The sequence below is a fragment of the Crocodylus porosus genome, unplaced genomic scaffold (genome assembly GCF_001723895.1).
Source record: "Crocodylus porosus isolate Cpor-Errol unplaced genomic scaffold, CroPor_comp1, whole genome shotgun sequence".
Taxonomy (NCBI): domain Eukaryota; kingdom Metazoa; phylum Chordata; order Crocodylia; family Crocodylidae; genus Crocodylus; species Crocodylus porosus.
Window position 1 is genome coordinate 34,147,102 of NW_017728913.1, and position 20,510 is coordinate 34,167,611.

The 20,510-nt window shown below is 40.6% G+C and overlaps 3 protein-coding genes across 3 annotated transcripts in view; 1 reads left to right on the forward strand and 2 right to left on the reverse strand.

Moving 5' to 3' along the window:
* WWC2 (WW and C2 domain containing 2) overlaps nt 1-12,900 on the forward strand; it is a 161,700-nt gene extending 148,800 nt beyond the window's left edge. The window contains exons 22-24 of the mRNA XM_019534348.1: nt 2,473-2,715; nt 7,546-7,673; nt 10,061-12,900. Of these exons, the coding sequence (XP_019389893.1) occupies nt 2,473-2,715; nt 7,546-7,673; nt 10,061-10,127 (438 nt within the window). The 3' untranslated portion in view covers nt 10,128-12,900. The remainder of the gene's footprint in view (nt 1-2,472; nt 2,716-7,545; nt 7,674-10,060) is intronic.
* Nucleotides 12,901-13,886: 986 nt separating this feature from the next.
* Nucleotides 13,887-15,592, reverse strand: LOC109309780 (claudin-22-like). The gene is given in 2 exon segments (XM_019534660.1): nt 13,887-14,479; nt 14,481-15,592. Coding segments are annotated over 2 exon segments (666 nt in total). The 5' UTR covers nt 14,724-15,592; the 3' UTR covers nt 13,887-14,056.
* A 95-nt stretch (nt 15,593-15,687) lies between these two features.
* Nucleotides 15,688-18,737, reverse strand: LOC109309779 (claudin-22-like). Its single transcript, XM_019534659.1, has one exon. The coding sequence runs from the start codon at nt 16,707-16,709 to the stop codon at nt 16,041-16,043; it is 669 nt and encodes a 222-aa protein (XP_019390204.1). The 5' UTR covers nt 16,710-18,737; the 3' UTR covers nt 15,688-16,040.
* Between the last annotated feature and the right edge of the window lie 1,773 nt (nt 18,738-20,510).

Here is a 20,510-nt window from a genome sequence, read left to right on the forward strand (position 1 = left end):
AGAATATTGGGATCCTCCAGTAATGGGAGTTCCTATATATATGTATTCTATATACATGTAGAGAACATCTAGATCATATCCTAGGCATACTTTTTTGTGGAAAGTCTAGGGAAAAAGTTATACTTTCAAGGGTTCAGGTGCATTTATATACCCTTTTTGTAGTTATGCTTTCTGCTCCAAGAACTTCTGTGAAAAGCGAAGGGACTTAAAGAAAAGGGAGTATTCTGACACCACATAAAATGAAGGTACACTCTCACAGAGGGCAGTGTGTCATGGGCATCAGCTCAACCTGCCCTCCTTGGCTGATTAGCTCAGCTGGTTAAGTTGTGATGTTAATAATGCTAAGACTGTGGGTTCAATCCCCATGCTGACCACCTGTCCTCTTTTACAGAAAGAATATAGACAAATTGGAGAGACTCAGTGGAGGGCAGTGAAAATGGTTAGGGGGCTGGGGCACATTACTTCTGAGGAAAAGGTGAGGGAACTGGGCTTATTTCGTCTGGAGAAGAGAAGACAGAGGGGGGATTTAGTAGGATGGAGCTAGACTGTTCTCAGTGGTGCCTGCAGCAGGACAGTAGGGAGTACTACTACACTGAGCTTCCCACCTCAGTGTGCCAGGCCCAAAACCGTGCTTCAAGAGTCTTTCCTGGGATGCCTACGTCTGGCTGTCCCCCTTCCTGAAGCACACCCTGGGGTAACGCTGCCACCACCTGAGCAGTGGTCTCTGTTAGGGCTCTGTGCAGCCCAGGGTACATAGACCCTGCAGACTTTGGGGGTGCTTTGTCCCTTGGTAATATCTCTAGGTGCTTCTTATAGCCTGAAGCTTCCCAGGATAATCTCAGGTAGGGCTGTTTTAGTTAATAAACAGCCAGGCTCCCCTCAGCTTAGCTGAGCAAAAAGAGCAATAAAGTTTGTCTCTCTCCTCTTCCCTCAAGAGTACACAGCCAGGCAAGCTATAACAGATAGTTTTATTGATTAGAGAAGGAGAGAATGGGGGAGGGGTACAGGAAGAATGAATATTAAAAGAAAATGCCTTGACCAAAACAGAATAATGTGAGCCTTTCAAATATAGGCTTGTGGCCCTTTTAACATGCAGCTGAAAACTTAGTTCTAAACTAGAAGCCAAATTCCAGATTTCTATTTAAAATCTTCCAGAGAGTCTCTCTCTCATGGAGGCACATCCTTCTGTGTCTGTGTTCCCAAAATGACTGCCTGTCTCATTCCCAAAGTGCCTGCTGTGTAGGACAAAGGAAGAGCGAACTCCCCGCTCCCTTAGGAATTATTACAGCCCAGTCACCTAGGTGACCAGATTGACTGAAACCAGGCAGTGTGGAAAAAACAGAGGGGCCTGAGCTGTCCCAGTGCAGAGGTGAGGCAGACCGCGGAGGATTTCTTCACACTGGCAGATGAGAGAACAAGAATCAATGGTCTCAAGTTGCAGCAAGGGAAGTTTAGGCTAGATATTAGGAAGAACTGTCTCATGTGGAGGGTGGTAAAGTACTGGAACAGGTTATGAAGAGAGGTTGTGAAATCCCCATCCTTGGAGGTTTTTAAGACTCACCTAGACAGCACCTTGGCTGGGATTATATAGTTGGGGATGGTCCTGCTTTAAGCAGGGGGTTGGACTAAATGACCTCCTGAGTCCCCTCCAACCCTAATTTTCTGTGATTCTACAACAAAAACCAAAGGGCTCAAGAAGAGGTGATGAGTTAAAAATATGGAAGAGTTTACGTAGAAAAGGTTACAGTCTTGGGTTGTTAACCTTGAAGCTTCAAGGAAGAGCACTTAGGGCAAGTACAGGAAGGAAATTTGAAAGCATGAAAAATAAAACTGTAAACATCTGGGGTGACCAAGTTATGGCTCTCAGGCCTGGATATTTGGCCATGGGGGAGGTGTTGCAATGGTGAGGTGCGGTGACCCTGCACCACACATCTGGCTCATGGGTCATATGGGTTGGACACCATTCATATAGTCGTCATATAATCAACCTTTGCTATTTGCCTAGGCCCCCAATTAGTAAGGTGTTTAAGAAACTACTGTGGTTGAAATCAGAGGAACTGCTCCTGTACTTAAAGTTAAGCATGTTCTTAAGTACCCTGCTAGATAATTTAATACCATTAGTAACATTTGCACCTGGGAAAGCGTAAGACCATTCAGAGCATAATTACATTGCTGTGAGGGTCATCAAAAGACTTTCCCCTTTTGTTGTTAAAATAAAAATCTTTGCATATCTGGCTGAATTAACAAAAAAAAAATTGACGTTCCTTTGAAACTTTAGGTATGACCTAATGCAAGAAGCAAGATTCCAGAGCAGATAGAGCTTTGGACATTGGTCTGATCTGGTTTGGTAACTTTGCTCAGAAAAAAGTACATTTTGATCGCACATTGCTAACCAGTGCCAAATCCTTACATTGGCATTTGTATATTAAATCCATTCTGACTTTAGACACTCTCTTTTCTGAACCCCTTCAGCCTGCTTGCCAGCTGATCATGCGACGAGCAACACAGGAATGCCCTGCACGTACTTCTCTTGACTTGGAATTGGATCTCCAGGCATCTCGCACTCGCCAGAGCCGTCTGAATGATGAGCTTCAGGCTCTGCGCGATCTAAAACAGAAGCTTGAGGAGATGAAAGCCAGAAGAGAGACGGACCTTCCCCAGTGTGTACTGGAGGATGAGCGATTCCAGAAGCTCTTGAAACAAGCTGAAAAGCAGGTAAAAGCAATCATAACTGTCTATCAATTTGGGTTGTTCGTTAATTTCAAAAGAAGTAGTGCCTAAGCATATTAGTACTCATCCTGCTGTGATGAAAGCCAAAATGAACAATGTCTTGTAATGCATCTGTAAATGGAATAGATGTGCTGTAAAAATAACCCATGCATCTCTTCCTGGAGGTTCATTGACATAATTTGATATGTTGTTTTAAAAGCAATTTAGAGAAGTATCAATTTTATGACTACTCACATGGCTGAATTAGGTAGCGCAATAAAGATACCACCCCACTTGAAACCTAAAGCAAAATGTATACCAGAGAATTAATCCAGAGGCCAGTGATCATCTATTAAAGTCAATTTGTTGACTACCCTGAAGTATCATTGTTTCTGGAGCCACATACTTCCCTAGCTGCACAAGTTTATTTTTGACTAGGACCACTTAGGAACAGAAAGGGTTTTGGTCTTGTGAAACAATGACATTTATTTAAGTGTTAGCTTGTTAATCTTAAATCCCAGTTCAGTTCCGTGAAGTCGGTCATGTTTTTTGCTCTTCAGTGGCAGCTGGCAACTGCAAAGCCTAGAAGACTCTATAGAGAGGGCATAGAGAGGCACTAAACCATTTGCTGTAACTGTGGAATGGACTGTGCAGCCTACTTCCACCCCAACCTGCTTTTTCACTAGGAACATTACCCAGTCTTTGGCCAAAGGGAGTTGAGTTTCTCGTACTAAAATGTACATTTATATCAGAAAAGATTAAGAAATTAGTAAGAGACTGTAGGGGAAATAGAGAAGCTTTATACCTGGAACAGTGTAAATTTATAAACATTTTAAAAATCCAGCCCCTCCTCCCCTATGTCTTCGCCCCCTCTTCCTCCCTCCCCCCCCAGCCCAAAACAGAAGTACTCAATTTTGTCTCAAACTGAATACAATACCTTTTCCCAGCTTCCACCAGTAATCATGTTAAAGGACTGGCAGTTATTAAACACTGAAGAATTGGACCAATTCACTCCACACTTATCCATAATACTTTATATGTGCTTCTGTAATGCTCTTTACTATAAGAGCTCCAAATACTATTTACATTTATTATCTTGATGTAGCTGATACCTCAAAGTAATATGTTCTGTACCTAATACCTGTCTGTCTCTGGTCAGTTGTTCAGTGGGTGAAGTTCACTCAGTGTAAAATCTGAGCCTTTTATTTGGTGAACAAAGGGTATATCATTCATACTGGAGGCTGCATAAAGGTTGGAAGGCCACAGTACATTTTAAAGGCCCTTTTTCCAGGCTGAGGATCCAAACAGTATTTGCAGATTGCTGTTTCCAAGACTGTCTCCACTGACAGCTTTTACAAAGTATCTCATTGCTGTTTTAGTATCAATACAACCCTGGCAGTGCTAGCAAGGTTGAGAGCATGAGTGTACTCAGGTCATTGCCATTTACCTCTGTGTCAGGTAAACATAGTAGTCTAGACAACATGGAAATGGGCTGGAAAAAAGAAAAGCCTACAGATCACATCATAGCTAGAACTGAGACAGTTGCAGTGAAACACAGGAGAATTAAGAGATATTCCAAAGCAGAAACCAGATCTGAGCAGCTGTGGGATTCTGCCCATCACTGTAAGCAGAAGTTCAGCGGCTCCTTTTTGGCTTGCCACAAGAGTCTGGCCAGGATAACATATTTGTGGCCAATGAGGAGATCCGTTGTGCAGAGCCCTTTGCACCAGAGCTGTTGGGAAGCATTCTTAGTGCAGAGCCTTGTAAAATTCCACTGGCATGGGGGATGTTTGACAGAACCAGAAGGGGGATGAAAACAAACATTCCTGGGCATTTCAAAATAAAGCTGAAGCGTTCCCTAAAAACAAATCTTGCCAGTTGCTCAGTGTTCAGCCCTGACAAGGACAGCACTTCTCTGCAGTTTTGGAAAAATGCCCTCTGTTTAGTAAACTTCCCTGTCCATGTGAAGCTAATCTATAATTACAATGTTAGTACCACATAAATAAATCTTTTGTTCCTGGTTTTATATACAATTAAGTGAATTTAAACAGAAACAGTTATATGCATTTGGCAGGAGACTGAGCAATATGAGGTGCATTTAAGTTCCTTGGCTTTAGTTTTGCCAGTTCGATACAGTCAAGTTTTCCAATTCTTTGCTTTCTTGGAGCTAAATTCTGCACTCTGATGCATCTGTCAAGGTTAGGGGAAACTTAAATGAAGTTGTTACACATATCTGGAGTTGAAATTCATGGGGCAGAAGGCTACATCACACCTTTTCATAGTTTTGTATATAAAATTGATTCTTTTTAATGCAGATGCAGAAACAAAAGTAGCATGTATGGAAGAAATAGAACACCACCAAAAGAATCAACCATGGAGGATTCTTGTAGGTGATATGTATTTGTTTATAAGTACCAGGCCTGAATCACACCTAAGATTTTATATGCCCCACAGCTTAGACCCACAGGATGGAAAGTAGCGATTTTAGACGTGCTTTGTTGACCCTGAGGCTCATCCCTTCAGCATATGATGCAGTAGTCCAGTGATGCTGTCCTGAGCATTGCTAAAACCAGAATCAGCAATAGCCAGTGTGCATTGCTTTTTTCAGAGCCTTCTGCTTCCTCCCCTTTCTGTAGGTGGAGCATACAACAAGCAGTGCAGAGACTGAATGCAGTCTTTGGGGCATCTTCCACCAACCCCACAGAGTCTGGGATATGTGATCTAGGAGGTTTTGGGATGAAGAAGATGAAAGGGTTTTGTTGGCTATGGTAATATTCTGTCATACAAAACTCTGGTCACAAGGAGGTTCCAAAAGCAGTGACTGGAGAGTCTTAAGCAGACTCCACGCTCCTCTGAGTTCAGAAGAATGGGAAGGCTGGGAGCCAGTAGAGTGGCACAAGACCTGTTCACAGAGGCATTTGCGCCTCCATGGATTCCCAATGATCTGCTGAACTCCTTGTTGAAGAAGGGCAGTGTCCTTCCTTTCACAGCGTACGTGGCAAAAGAGGGAATTAAGCATGCAGGGGCTTTTGGTACCCAATGTAGGAACTGCCTATATTAAGAAAACCAGGCCTGCCTCACCCTGTTATTTCAAATGCACGAAAACTTAGTTGTGTGGAGTTTATATGAAGGCTCTGAAACGAGCTGAGAGTACTTTGATAAATGGGTTGTTAGGCAGGGGGGTAACAAGCAGTTTGATATCTGGCAGCCTTGCCAATTTTTTGCCCTTGCCTGCAGCGTTCACACAAATACCAGGGGTGCTGTTAGGTACCGAAGTGAGTTAATTTGAGGTTTGATGGGCAACGAAAAGTCCTACCAGTGACTCCGTCAAGTGTTGTCCCCAGGTAATTACAAATTGTATGCTGTGGCGTGATGAGGATACACTGTGTGGCTGCCCCTTTCTTGTATTGAAAGGTTATCTGGTGTCCCTGGAACTTCTTTAAGTGCCCCTCTCTGCTGTGCTCAGATTGTTTTGTAACACTCATGTCAAACACTAAGTCCCTCGCCTGTCCTAGCAGTGGGAGAGAGAATGGGGCTATTTTATCTTACTTGAAGAGTGGAAGAGAACTATTATCATGTGGCTCTGACCTCTTTTGCACTGTTAGCAATAACACCTGGCCTGAAAATACAGATCTGAAACAGAGAGCTGTTTCCAGATCTGCTGAGAATTTTTTTCCGACAGTCTGTGCCTCCTACGGTAGTTGTTTTTGTATTCATCAGACAACATATTCCTGCACCGTGTTTAAGAAGATACTACAGGACAACTTTCAAAAATATCATAGATAATAAAAAACCTAATAGCATATGCTTATGTGTTCCAATGAGCAGAGTTAGCTGGGGAAGCTGATGATTAAACATATGGCCAATGACAAAACAGGCATGAATGTTCCAGGTTTTATTTTACATTGCTAGCAGTAAGTTGTAGACTGCTATTCCTGTTTAGTGTATGCTGTACTTATTAGTGCAGAAGTAGGAAGAAAGAAAAATATTTGTGCATTAACCTCATTTTCGATTTTTTCTTTCTCAGTATTGCTTGGAGAAGAGGGTAGGCAGTGATCAGTAATGATATAAATACACACTGGCCATAGTTCTTTGCAAGGTGATGTGTGCATTCTGGCTGCTGTGTATAACAGTCCCTGAATTGAAAAGATCATAACCTAAGGTGTTCACTCTGCTTCGTTCTTCCCTGATCTTTTAAAATATGTGCTAAACTAAGTGTTCATGTTCTGAAATGAATAACTCCTCCTTTAATTGTACAATTCTTTTTATTAAAAAAAGTGCAGAAAATCAGAGCATATTAAGAATGAATGAAGTTGAGTTTGTTGAAGGCAATCTGGAGATGTACTATTACAGAAAGCCTGTTGAAAATGTGCTTCCAAGATGGCTGAAGAGGAGTTGGACTTTTATGGAAATAATGTTTCCTTCTAGGAAGCTGGTAAAATGTCAGGAATCAAAGCTGTAAATATAGCATAAATGAACAAAAGTTACCTTTTAAATATTAGGCACTCTGTCTTCTCTCCTCCTTTAACAAAACAGTTGGCGTGGCAATATCTGATATTGTTCATACAGGTTTGGCTTTTTGTCTAATTATAAACCCAGGAAATGCCACAACTAATTATCAGCTGTACTGTTGAATTCTTTCTTTCTCTACTAAATTAATGCCATTGTTTACTACTACATGCAACATCAGTAACTTTGTGTTTTCTTCCATTAACCTCTTATATAAGGAGATTTTGCTTGACGGGTTTGTATGGTTTTCCTTTTATAGCCTTTCTAAATCTTGTTTCGTTTCTTTGATACTGTCAGTTGCTATATGTTGTAATTTTTTTTCTACAGGCTGAACAATCAAAGGAAGAACAGAAACAGGGTTTAAGTGCTGAGAAATTGATGAGAAAAGCTTCTAAGGATGTATGTCGGTTACGGGAGCAGAGCCAGAAAGTGCCAGTGCAAGTGCAGTCATTCAGGTAAAGCATGTTCTGATCTTCTGTCTTTTCTAAATCCGTAAAGGCAGTCAATATAAGGTGTCATCTTAAGAGTATCTTTTAAAGGTTGGTCAGTGTGCTGTAACATGAATTATTTATTCACATAACCTACTACACCATGTAGCATTAGTCAAAACCACAGCATTGTCTCCTGGCTTTGGACTCTAGCCTCTGAAACTATGAAAAAGATCGGAGAAGGGGAAATAAGTCTAAGTCATTTTCATGTTTTAATAAAAGAATGATTGGCTTCAGGTGATAGTCTATCCACCTGACCTACTAGTGAGCCTTATAGCAATATGTACTTGAGTAGGAGGTCTTCATAGCTCACAACAAACTGTGGCTCTAGCTCACTGAACTTTGATGGGAAGGCTGATTGCAAGGTTTGGGTCCCTCAGTTCTGTTTTACAGCCACCAAGGAGAGACAAGGGAAGAAGACATGGTTTAGGGTTTTGTTTCAGCACAAGCAAATCTCAGTTGTATTTCACCTTTCCTGTACTTTATTCTTAGGACGCTGGCATGTAGGCAGAGATTCCAGCCTTAGGCTCATGCTTTAAATACAAGGCTGATGGCTAATAAATTGTCATTCACCATTTCAGGATGAGAGGCCAGATCTTGCATCTATCTCCTAAAGCTGGTAGGACAACACTGATGGACCAGTTTGACCTAGCTAGCATCAGCCAAGTATTCAGTACAGAATCAGCAGGGAGGTTGGTCTCTGACCTTTCTACCTCCATCTCAAAACAGCATAGCCAGAAAAGGGCTCGAATTCAGGCAGTCTAGGAAAGTAATTACCTCTGATGATAGATTGCATCCATTTTGCTAGAAAATGGACCTGTTAGAAAGGTGCCTTCTCAAAGACTAATGCAACTAGAGCACTTCTGGAGATTCATAAGGGAAGGTACACCTCATAAAGATGACTGCACTGAAGGCTCCATGGAAGCTTGTAAACTGAATCTCCACTGGCTGCATGATAGTTGCTCATAGTTCACTTGGATTTACAGACAGCTGCTGCACATGGAGAGAGACCAGTGAAAACAGGGATTCCTAGTGATGGAAATCTAGTGCGAGGCTGACAGACAGATGCAGCCCTTCATCATAAAGGGGGCCTACACATGTGCTCCAGTGCGTTCTAACTAGAATGAGTCTGGTGGAATATTCTAATGAGAGAGCTCCAGAGTGCTGCAACATCACGTGCAGTCAGCATCTCGCATTTCAAAATGGCAGTGGAGATGCTTTAACTAAAACTCATCAAACAATGATGATCCTGCAGCCATTTGGAAACATGGGACGCTGAACACACACAACGCTGCAGTGGTTCAATTAGAGTGGCTGTCCAGGAGGAGCTCTAATTAAAAGCCCCCCTCTCTCCCCCCCCCCACCCCATGCTGGAGCATGCGTGTAGACGCTCAAAGAGACTAAGTGGAATGTATAAGGACTTGGTGTCTGTGCTGAAGATTATATGAAAACATTACTACCATTTTCCAGACTTTTCCATGTTTTCATCAATAAAATGTTAGCTGCAGACTAGTGGAAGTGGGCATAGCTGCTCTTTGGCATGCTCTGGTCCTTCTTCAGTGAGCATCCCTCAGATGTAATATTGTACCTTATCCCCTCAGGACATTGTCAAAATTCTGTTTTGTCCCCATGTTTTTACAGTTCATTGGGCTGCAGGGAGGATTAGTATGGAGGTGTGGGCTGCCATACTTCCAATATGCTGTTGCCACCCAGCTCTCTGTCCCTTATTTTAAGCCATCCAGTGCTGTTCAATGGCTGGCTCAGTGCCTGGCTGAAACTAGTGCATGGATGATCTTGCTAGCCAAAGCACAATCCAGATAAGACTGAGGTGATGATAGATTAAGGGAAGCACCTGGAAGACATAGTGACAATTATATCTGCCTCTTCAGTGGTTTGTCCAGCTGTTACTGTCTCACTCTAGATTGCCCTTGTAATTGCCTTTCTAAAAATCTGGATCAGATATCAAATGCTGCTTTGACATTTCACAGTGACAAAAATATATTTCTTTTCCTTTCCAATGCCACATCAAGATATATAGTTACTATGGTCAGTATTTTTGATGAGGAGGTCTATTGTTCCTCTCAGCATTGCAGTTGAAAAGCTAGTTTTCCATTCATGCTGAAATGTTCATATTTTCATAAATATGCCTAGTATAGGAAGACCTTTCCTCCATGCTTCTGGCAATAGCTGTCCTTGCAGGCATGTGCACTGGATACTGTGAAACCTATATTTGAAAGGTCTGTGCTCTTACATTTTACACATACTGTACAGGATGCTGTTGGCATTCCTATGACATTTGATCCACTTATCACTTCAACAGAAAACAGTAAATGGCTTTTCTCTTCTAATTCTAGGGAGAAGATTGCATACTTTACAAGAGCAAAGATCAGCATACCATCCCTACCTGCTGATGATGTGTAATTACATTTTTCATTGAAGTATTTTTCCACTTGCTCATCTTTTTTAGATGAATTTTTGTAGTTCTAGCTGCCTGCTTTTAAAGATCTATTTTACATTCAGCTATAGATATATGTATTGTATAATACAGTGAACTGAATTTTCATGTTTAAAAAAAGAAAAAAAAATAACAAATACAAACCACCACCGCCAGCAAACCAAAGTAGAATGATTCTGGTACACTGATGCTAATTTTGTACAGTTTGTATGTATTGTGTGTGCGCTTTTATTTTGTAAAGATGGAACAAAGGCAGTACCAAGTGTGTATCCTGTTGAACCGCACTGTGTTGAGAATATTATGTTCAACAGAAGATTGTTTATCTTTTCACTATTTTCATGTGAGCAGACTGTGAAGATGGCTGATAAGCCATGCAATATTTTTATACAAGTGTGACTTTTATAGTTTGAAGTTAACCACAAGTACAAGCTCCTTTCCAAAACAGCAAGGCTGCCTTAATAACAGGTGCTGTTTAGATTCCGTCACCTACTTGGGGATTTTGTTTCTGGAAAAAAAAAAAAAACCCTTTCCTTTCTGTCCTTATTATTATTTGCATGAAGAAGGAACATAGAGTATCAAGTATAACTATGTGAATGTACAGTACTTTGGGCTGCACTAAAGGTTTCATGGGCCCCTGCATCTATTGGCGGGGGGGCAATCTATAATCCTAAAATCTTGTTCAACTGAAGTTACCAAAAGGGCAGCTGCTTTTTTGAAGCTGAATTGAATTTACATCAAAGTGTTTAAATCTGAGTAATCGTATGCTGCATGCTAAAAACCTTGCATTTAAATGTCCTAAATGTTCTCTAGTTTTGGTAACTAGGAATATAGGGGGAGGGAGGGGAAAATTCAGGTTTACAAACGCTTTTAAAAAATTGTGCCGTTGTCAAAATAGGGTGGAAAACCCCTTACCAAATACACTCTTAATGGATTCATTGTTTCAAGTACCAGAAATACTGGTGACACAGAAATGCATAAAGTCCCTGGGTAGTAGGCTTAAAATATTTCGGTGGGATATGTGCTACACAGTTCTCAGATTTTTAATATGCAGAACACAAGCTGCTTTTCAGAGTGACAGTGGTTTAAGTTGACAGCTATCAGAAGTAAATGTGAACAATCTCTCCAAACAGAATTTTAACGTACTTGTCCAGAATCTTTGTTACAAAAAGGTAAAAGACAATGTGGATGTGCTTGTCATAAGCCCTTGAAATCCTGCATAGGGCTGCTTCTCAGTATTTACAGCAGCCTGTCTCAGAAAAAGACATTCGAGAGTTGATTTTATCTTCAAAAGAATGTAACTAATCTAATCATGTTTGCATCTGCAATCCATGGCTTCAGACATTTTTCTCCCAAAATGTTATGCTAGATTATTTTTCCCCATTTTTTGGATAGAATCTTTGTTTCCAAGCTCCAGACCACACTGACAAGCTACCTACACATGGTACTTTACTTTTTCAGAAAGTAATTTTAGTGAAGTAGAAAGATGGAGAGAACAGTGTATTCGCAAATGTCTTAAGCTCAAAGTAAGAAAATTCCGTGCCCAGCATTGTGTGTGTTAAGCTTATCAAGGACTTTCTTGTTATGCACAAATACATCTGTGGACTCAAACTGTTCAAATCGATAACTGGATGCCACACTGTTTTGAACAAGAGGTCAGTCAGGTTAACTGACTGAGCATGATTTTTTTCATGCATGCCCCATTTATTTTTTAAAAGACTACTAGAAAGAAAAAGATAACATGGATGTTTGTGAGGTCAATTTTAAGAACAAAAGTTTGAAATTATTTAACGTAGAGGTGAAATGAAGGTTGACTGATTCAGCTTCTCAGTTTGATTATATAATATGTTTGTAGGATGATGTGTAGAGTGTTGTACCTTATGATTTATTTTCTTTTATTTATTTACAGTCTTATTTATGTTCCGTTTAATATAGTTCAGTTCCATTTAAAATGTTTGACATTAAAGAGGTTATCATGAGAAATGTTTTCAATATTCTAAATTTTTGTCTGACTAGGTGATTCTAACAACATTCACAAGAGTATTAAAGTAAATTTTGTTTGACTGGTAACTATAGGTGTGGCCCGGACTAAGTTCTGTTGGCTTCAGTTTGCAAAATTTGCTCATTTTTAAAATGAGACCGGCTTAGGAGTGTAGACTCTCTCTCCTTACTTTCCAAGTCCTCACTAGTATTACAAACCTATTTATAAGCAGCTTTTAACAATTATGTTTTTTGTTTATATAGCTAATTCAAATTATTCACACTGATGAAACATTAAATATGCTGAATTAAAATGGATATGGACAAACCTATATGAAATCTAAAACTTATACATATTACTCTTAAAGTAGCAGAATTTACCCTGCACAGGGTAAGAAATGTAACATTTAGCTCTCCTGTTTCAATTATCAGTATGTTATTACAACTGTGTGTATCAAAATCTAAGTATTACAGGTACAAAACAATATTATTGCTTAGCCAAATGGACAAAGTTTAGCAGAAATTGTAAAACGAAACAAATCAAATCAATTTTTTTTTTTTTAAACTATTGCAATGTTTATACTATATTAAGTATCAAATGCTCAGGACTGAACTAAATATTTAATCAGGTTATATTCCGAATGTGTTTCTGTTTTAATTTTGTCTATAACAAAGTATGCAACTATATCACGTAGATTAATTTTTGTCTCTGCACTTTCCATGCGTTTCAGTGATTGGAAAAAAATACAATTTTTTAACAAAGCTGCTGCGCTGACTTACTGTTTTATTTTTGTCCATTCTAATTGCTCTCAGTCACTGCAGAAGTAGATGTTTCCTTAGAGTTTGTCAGCTTCAAAAACGTTAATTGCTAGGACTATTTAAAAAAATTGCACATAGTTCTTAGGCTCAAAGCAGAAGTGTTCTCAGTTTCTCACTTAAACTCAGTTCTTTAATGGATATAAAGTGGTGTAGAATAGCAAATGCAACTGCCAGGAAAGATAGTGACTTTCACACTCATGCAAGACACCTGGGTCTCTTGTGAGTATGAGTTTTTGTGCTGTATGTTTGTACATGTGGTGCTTTTGTGATGCATATAACTATGGAATATGTAAAATGGGAGCATTAAAATACACTGATGCTTAAGACAGAATTTCAACAACTTGTAGATGAGTTTATCCAGAACCTCTGTTGCTTTTGTCCCCTCCTCTGTCTCACCTCAGCCCGAGAGATCATTTACATCTGAGGTAGATCTTCACATGGTGCAAATGGTCATAGCTCCATGCGATGTGATGGATCTTGAAAATTTACAGCACCTGGGAGTCAGCTCCATTGGCTTTGCTTAAAATGTTTGAGGGGCACTGAGCTTCCTTGCCTGTTCTTTCTGGGCACAGCAAATTCACCCCTTTCTTACCAAATCAGGTTTAAAAAAAAAAGCAAAACTAAGAACATTGAGTCACTAAGAGTTAGGTGCCAGAGTTAGTGAGATGTTTTTCTATTTTCATAGGTTAAATTAAACTTGGCCATTTGACACAAACTGCTCAGGACATTAAAAAGTTACCTCACATTCTTAAAACTAGAAAATGCCAGGTTTTTCCATTAAATCTGCAGTGATTATAAAGCTCTACCATAGATAGACACCATCAAAGTAAATAGATCATTAATGTAGAAATAAAATAAAATCAAAATTTAGATTAAAAATGAGTTTACTAGACTTGCAGGAAGAACATGGATTTTAGAGTGGTCAAGGCACAAAAGTTTAAAAAATGAAAAAAGAAAAGAAAGGAGAGATATTGATATTATCTTCTGGGTAGTCACTGCATATTAACGTAAACCTCTGAATCTTGAACTGAAAGGCATCTTATCTTGGGTTAGAATATTAGAAAAAGCTGGTAGCACTTGCTACCCTTCTCCAAAGGCTTCAGTATTCAGTTTCCCAGTGTTGATGAATATCCTGCATTTCTACCATTGAGTAATGTTCTGATGATGGAGGATCTGTAGGTGAACAGGCTGTGCACGTAAGTATTGACCCTCCTACAAATATAAAGAATCCACCAAACCAGCCAGTAAATAGTGCATCCCCGAATTCCCATCTGGGGACAATCTCTGGGATATCCTCATCCCAAAATTCTTGTATTATAACATGGGCAACCCAAGAAACTGGAACTAAGGTCAAAGCTCCAGATAGCCATAAAACTATTCCTCCAAACAGTAACAGTCCTTTCTTGAGTTGCTGTTGTGTGTCTCTCATCTTCAGGAAGTCCAGACCAAAACAAGAGAGCAGGAGACTCAGAAATCCTAGCATGTTTGATGTACACATTAAAATTCTGAAAACCTTGAACTCCTGCAGGCAAAACCAGAAAAGAATCAAAATCCTTACATTGTGTTCTTCCAGTTTCATCTTGGACTATACAGGTTTGCCAGAGTCCCATGGTCCAGGTCTCCAGTACATTTATATCTAAGCTGAGATTTTTCCAGTCTGGCAAGTAATTACAGGAGCCAGTTAAAACCCACCCTAACAAAGAGAATAACATTCCAGCTAGTTGCATCCAGCGTCTGTGAGCTACAGCCATTTTTATAGTAGCCATAAAAGCATTAGAAATGTCTCTATCTGGGCCTACAGATCTCTCCTCTGTTCAGTTCCTTGTTGCACTGAATATAATAGGGAATGACATGTATAAGTAGAACAGTCTCTCCTATACATACTGTTTTAGAAAAAGGACTTCTGCCAGATTTTAGATCATCTGGTTCTGTGTGGAATTGCCTTGAGTATAAGGAAATACTGTGGTAGACTATTAATTGACAGGTGTGGCTACAACTGATCTTACATTCCATGCACTTTATTTTGCAGCATAAAAAGCTGGTCTTTTCATAGAAAGTCATGTTCTTTAAGATCCTTTCTATGACTGCTGAGAAGAAGGGGTCGTTGTTATCCCAATGAAAAGGTTTCAACAGTTATGAAGATCTGGCATCTCAATAGTTAGAAATACAATTAACAAACTGAATATAAGCCATAAGTACAGGGTGTTTGGATGAGCCCATGCTAAAATTATTTTAACAAATATGGGCTGCATGTAGTAAAATAAAAGCAATATTTATCAGATTTCAACCCATGTATTACAATCAATGTATTGGCATGTACAAGAATAATCGAAATATTTTCCAGCCACTCGTATTGTAATCTTGTTTGTGTGTGTCTAATATATGCAGGTGTAGAAGACCCATTTTAATTTTTCTGTCTATGTGATCACTCTATCTCAATCTAAAACTTAGCTGTCCAGGTAGCGTGGATTACTGATGAATTACAATGTAGGATTAAGAAACTTAAAAAAAAAAAAAATTAATGTATGAACAAACCTTACTCTCTGCAAGTTTTGTTGGTTTATCCAAGAAAATTCTAGGTTCCTGGAACACTAACACAGTTCCTACATAGACCACCCCTCTCTCTGTAGAGTGTCTACACCCAGAATACACATGCTTTTAAGAAATTTAAGAGTTGCATATATTCCGCACTAGTTAGGGAGAGGACTTTGCTATTGGGAATAAAAAATAAAAGCTTTGAATCTCATTTAATTGATTTCATATGAAAAAGAAACTTACATTTTGGCTGTCAACCAAACTATAAAAAGAGCATGCTTATTCTTTTTGGGGGTTTCACAGTTCAGTTAGACAGCAAACAAAGTTGTGGTGGTTCTTCTCCACAGTCCATGGTAGCTTTAATGTCCTGCTGAAGAACTGTTAAATCTTTTGTTTCACAAGTGAGGGAAAATACTGCTTTGAAATAACAGTTAAAGGAAGAAAGAATTAGACACACAAGTTTAGTGAATAAACTAGGTAACAAAGAGTCCTTTGAATCATTGCTGGAACAAGCAGAGTTTGTAAAGAGAAGAGTCCTTCTACACTTCCTAAGCTCTTAGATTTTCAGGTCTATTTTCAGTTTCCAAGTGTTGACAGTGATCTTGTACTTCTGCTGCTGCATAATGGACAGAGGATGAATGGATTTCAGCCGAACAGACTGTACAATTAAGCAATAACCCTCCTAGTATAAGACAAAATCCAGCAAACCAGCCAATAAATAGTGCTTCCCCAAAATCCCACCTGGGGACAATTTCTGGGATAGTCTCATCCCAAAATTCTTGGACTGTAGTGTGGGCAACCCAAGATACTGGGACTATGGCTGTAATTCCCGATATGCAGAATACTATTCCTCCAAGCAGTAGCAGCCGTTTCTTTAGTTCCTGCTGTCTCTCACCAACCTTCAAACAGTCCAACCCGAAGCCTGAGAGCAAGAGGCCCAGAAGTCCTAATCCATTGGAAAAAAACATTAAAATCCTAGAAATCCTGAGCTCGGGAGGCAAAGCCAAGAAAGAATCAAAATCCTTGCATTGTATTCCTCCTTCCTCTTGGACAACACAAGCTTGCCAGAGTCCCATGGTCCAGATCTCCAATTCATTTAATTCTAAATTGAGATTTTTCCATTGAGGTAGATAGGTGGTGAGGCAGGATAGAACCCATCCTAGAAAAGAAACCAAAATGCCACTTAATTGCATCATAGTTCTATAGACTAAAGTCATTGTGAGAACAGTCTCCTAAGAGCTGTAGGAGGAATGTCTACCCTGCAGCTCTATAAGAGCACCTATCTTTTGTGGTGGTTGGAGCTATGATGCTCTTAGTTCTCTGCTGCCCTGAATATAAGCTTTTGATATTAACCCTTTGAAAGTTCTGAAACGCTTTTTTGTTCTTGGTGAATATAATGTTTCATGTAGAGGACGGAGGACTCTGCTAAACCATGAGTTAGGCTTTCTGATAAGGATTTGATCTGTTACCTTCCAATTTGCTTGGTAAAATTATATCCCAATGCCTGATGATTACAAGTCTGAGGATGAACAAAGAAGGCTCTATGACCCCTCACCCTAAAATACAACAGAAATCTTTGTGCTTCAATACGGATTAATTAGATTTTAAGTGGTGATAAAAAAGCTGCTCTGTCTGCAACAGGACTTCATTGTAATAGCTAAGTTTGAGATTTCAGGGACGTAAATCAAGGCCTTGTAAAGAAAGGTAGACTGTTTCCCTATAATCTTTATTCTTAGACTTCCTCAACATACACAATGGCTTCTCCTCCACTCTCCTGTTCTATGCCACAAGCTCTGTAAAATACACTGTCAAAGGTGGTCTTTGTTTCACATTTTCCACATTCATTTCTTTTAAAATGGGCTTTGTTTTAGGACTGACCCTTTTAAGGAGCAAAGGAGGAGAGAGTGAATGTTCAAAGCACTGTAGAGAATTAAATCCTCAACTTTCACTTGTAAGAATGAACCCAGGGCAGACTTTCACCTGGGGTAAATTGTTACTGTTCAGCTGGTTTCAATGGAGCTATGACCGGTTATGCCAGCTGAACACTGTTCTATTAGCTAAGTCTCTCATGGTGCTGGGTGTTTACTCACGAGAGTTGTCGTGTTAGGCGTTTCCTGCCCCAGTGCTTCTAAAAACAAATCCTGCTTAAGCACAGGCAGTGGGAGAAGATGGCACTTACATGCATCATAATGCTTTTGCCCTGCTGTGCGCCTCTGAGGTCTGTCTCTTCTCATCCCCAAGCTCTAGGAAATTGATGATTTGGGCACACATATCTATGGTGGTGGCCAAGGTTTGATTGTTCACCTCCAACTGATAGGGCCGGAGTTAACTTCATAGCCTGTAAGGGCATTTAAATATTAGTTTTAATAAGTAAGGCAGCAATAAAAGCCATGCTTCCCATTCGCTACTGGGCTGTGTGCATCGCCCTTCTCATATATCAGAATGGGATGTAGGCAATTTCCCAGCTGCTAAAGAGCAACTCCACTCTGAGAACTGGCTGTTATAGTGAATCTCCCGTGTGTTTGCAAAGTTATACCTGCTGAGCTTTATGACATATATAAAGGTATCTTTACTGCCATAAGCTCTGAGGAGATAAACACCACAGATAATCTGTTCCCAATTCCTCCTCATGCATAAATCAGAAATATTTAACCACTTCCCATCACTTCCAGCTGTGCAGACACTGACCAGTCACATCTACCTACTTGCCGCATGAGCATGACAGAAAATAAATGGGTTTGCATAAGGGAGGCACTGATTTGGCCTGAGGATGTTGCAAGAGAAGGAAGACGGCCCCCCATAGAGACTTCAGGGCTGGCAGTGATATTTTTCCCTCCTTTCTGGTTTTGGAGCGAGCGCCTTTGTTCTGGAAATCATTGATGCAATTTAGATGAGCCCTTATGCCAACATTTTATAACTCAACAGTGTTTACGTGTTCCTTAAGATTGTTGATCCACAAAATTGTAAGCTACAACACTGTCCTTCACTTTACTGTTCCCCAAATGAAGATCTTCCTGCTAGGCTGGCTTGTTTGAAGCATAATCATATTATTCTTGTTTAGATCCTCTATGTTTTTCCTTTTCCGCTCCCCCATTTTAGGAGTTGGGTAAGAACAGACAAGAGGACCTGTCACACTGACCATGCAATAATTAAAGGTTAGAGATGGAAAGACTTTGTAGACAAATTCAGTTAGCAGATGAAAACTTAATCACAAAAAGGAAGCTTATAAGAAGTGGAAATGTGGACAAATAACTGGGAAGGAGTATAAGAGCATTGCTTGGGCATGCGGGGATGAAGTCAGGAAAGCCAAAGCGCAATTGGAGTTGCAGCTAGCAAGGGATGTGAAGAGTAACAAGAAGGGTTTCTACAAGTATGTTGGTAGCAAGAGGAGAATGAGTGAAGATGTGGGTCCCTTACTGAATGGAGGAGGCAACCTAGTAACAGATGATGCTGAAAACGCTGAAGTACTCAATGGCTTTTTTACCTCAGTCTTTACAAGCCAGGTCAGCTCCCAGGCTACTGCACCTGACAGCACAGTTTGGGGAGGAGATGAACAGCCAACAGTGGCAAAAGAACACGTTAGGGTCTATTTAGAAAAGCTGGATATATACAAGTCCGTGGGGTCAGATGGGATGCAATTGAGGGTGCTGAGGGACTTGGGTGATGAGATTGCATAGCCACTGGTCATCATCTTTGAAAACTCATGGCAATCAGGAGAGGCCCCGGATGATTGGAAAAGAGTAAACGTAGGGCCCATATTTAAGAAAAAGGAGGATCCAGGAAACTGAAAAAACAGTCAGCCTCACCTCAGTCCTTGGAAAAATCATGAATCAGATCCTCAAGGAATCAAATTCTGAGTACTTGAAGGAAAAGAGGGTGATTAGGAATAGTCAGCATGGATTCGCCAAAGGCAAGTCATGCCTGACCAACTGGACTGCCTTCTATGATGAGATAACTGGTTCTGTGGATGTGGGGAGAACAGCAGATGTGGTGTACCTTGACTTTAGCAAGGCTTTTTATACGGTCTCCCATGACATTCTCACAGACAAGGTAAGGAAGTATGGGCTAGATGAATGGACTGAGGGGTGGAAAGAAAACTAGCTGGAGCATTGGGCTCAGAGGGTAGTAATCAATGGCTTGATGTGTAGTTGGCAACTGGTGTCAAGTGGGAGTGCCCCAGGGGTCAGTCCTGGGCCCAGTTTTGTTCAATGTCTTCAACAACGTGGAAGATGGCATAGAGTACATACTCAGAAAGTTTGCAGAGGACACCCAGCTGAAGGGAGTAGTAGATATGCTAGAGGGCAGGGCTAGGATTCAGAACAACTTAGACGAATTGGAGGACTGTGCCAAAAGGAATCTCATGAGGCTCAACAAGGACAATTGCAAAGTCCTGCACTTAGAATAGAACAATCCCATGCACCAGTACAGGCTGGGGACTGACCTGGGGGTTAGCGTGGACAATAAGCTGAATATAAGCCAACAGTGTGCCCTTGTTGCCAAGGAGGGTAATAGCATACTGGGCTGCATTGGTAGGTGTGTTGCCAGCAGATCAAGGGAAGTGATTATTCTTCTCTATTCAGCACTGGTGAAGCCACATCTAGAGTACTGTGTTCAGTTTTGGGCCCCCACTACAGAAAGGATGTGGACAAATTGGAGGGAGTCCAGCAGAGGGCAAGGAAAATGGTGAGGAGGCTAGGGCACATGATTTATGAGGACAGGCTGAGGGAACTCCCCCAGGGAGTCCAGGCTGAGAGGCATGGATCTTTGAGAACTCCCGGTGCTCTGGTGAAGTGCTCGAAGATTGGAAGAAGGCCAATGTGGTGCCTATCTTCAAGAAAGGGAGGAAAGTGTATCCGGCAAACTACAGGCCCATCCGCCTGACCTGTATCCTGGGGAAGTTGTCGGGGAAAACCGAAGGATCGGGCCCCAAGGTCACGGTGGGCCGGGGTGGCAATTAGATACGGACAGGTGGGATTAGCGGCGTAGAGTCTGGAGTTAGGGACTCGGAGCGGGTTGAG

Excerpts from the sequence above, each read along its gene's own strand:
- LOC109309779 (XM_019534659.1), bottom strand. The coding sequence starts at position 16,709 with ATGACTTTAGTCTATAGAACTATGATGCAATTAAGTGGCATTTTGGTT.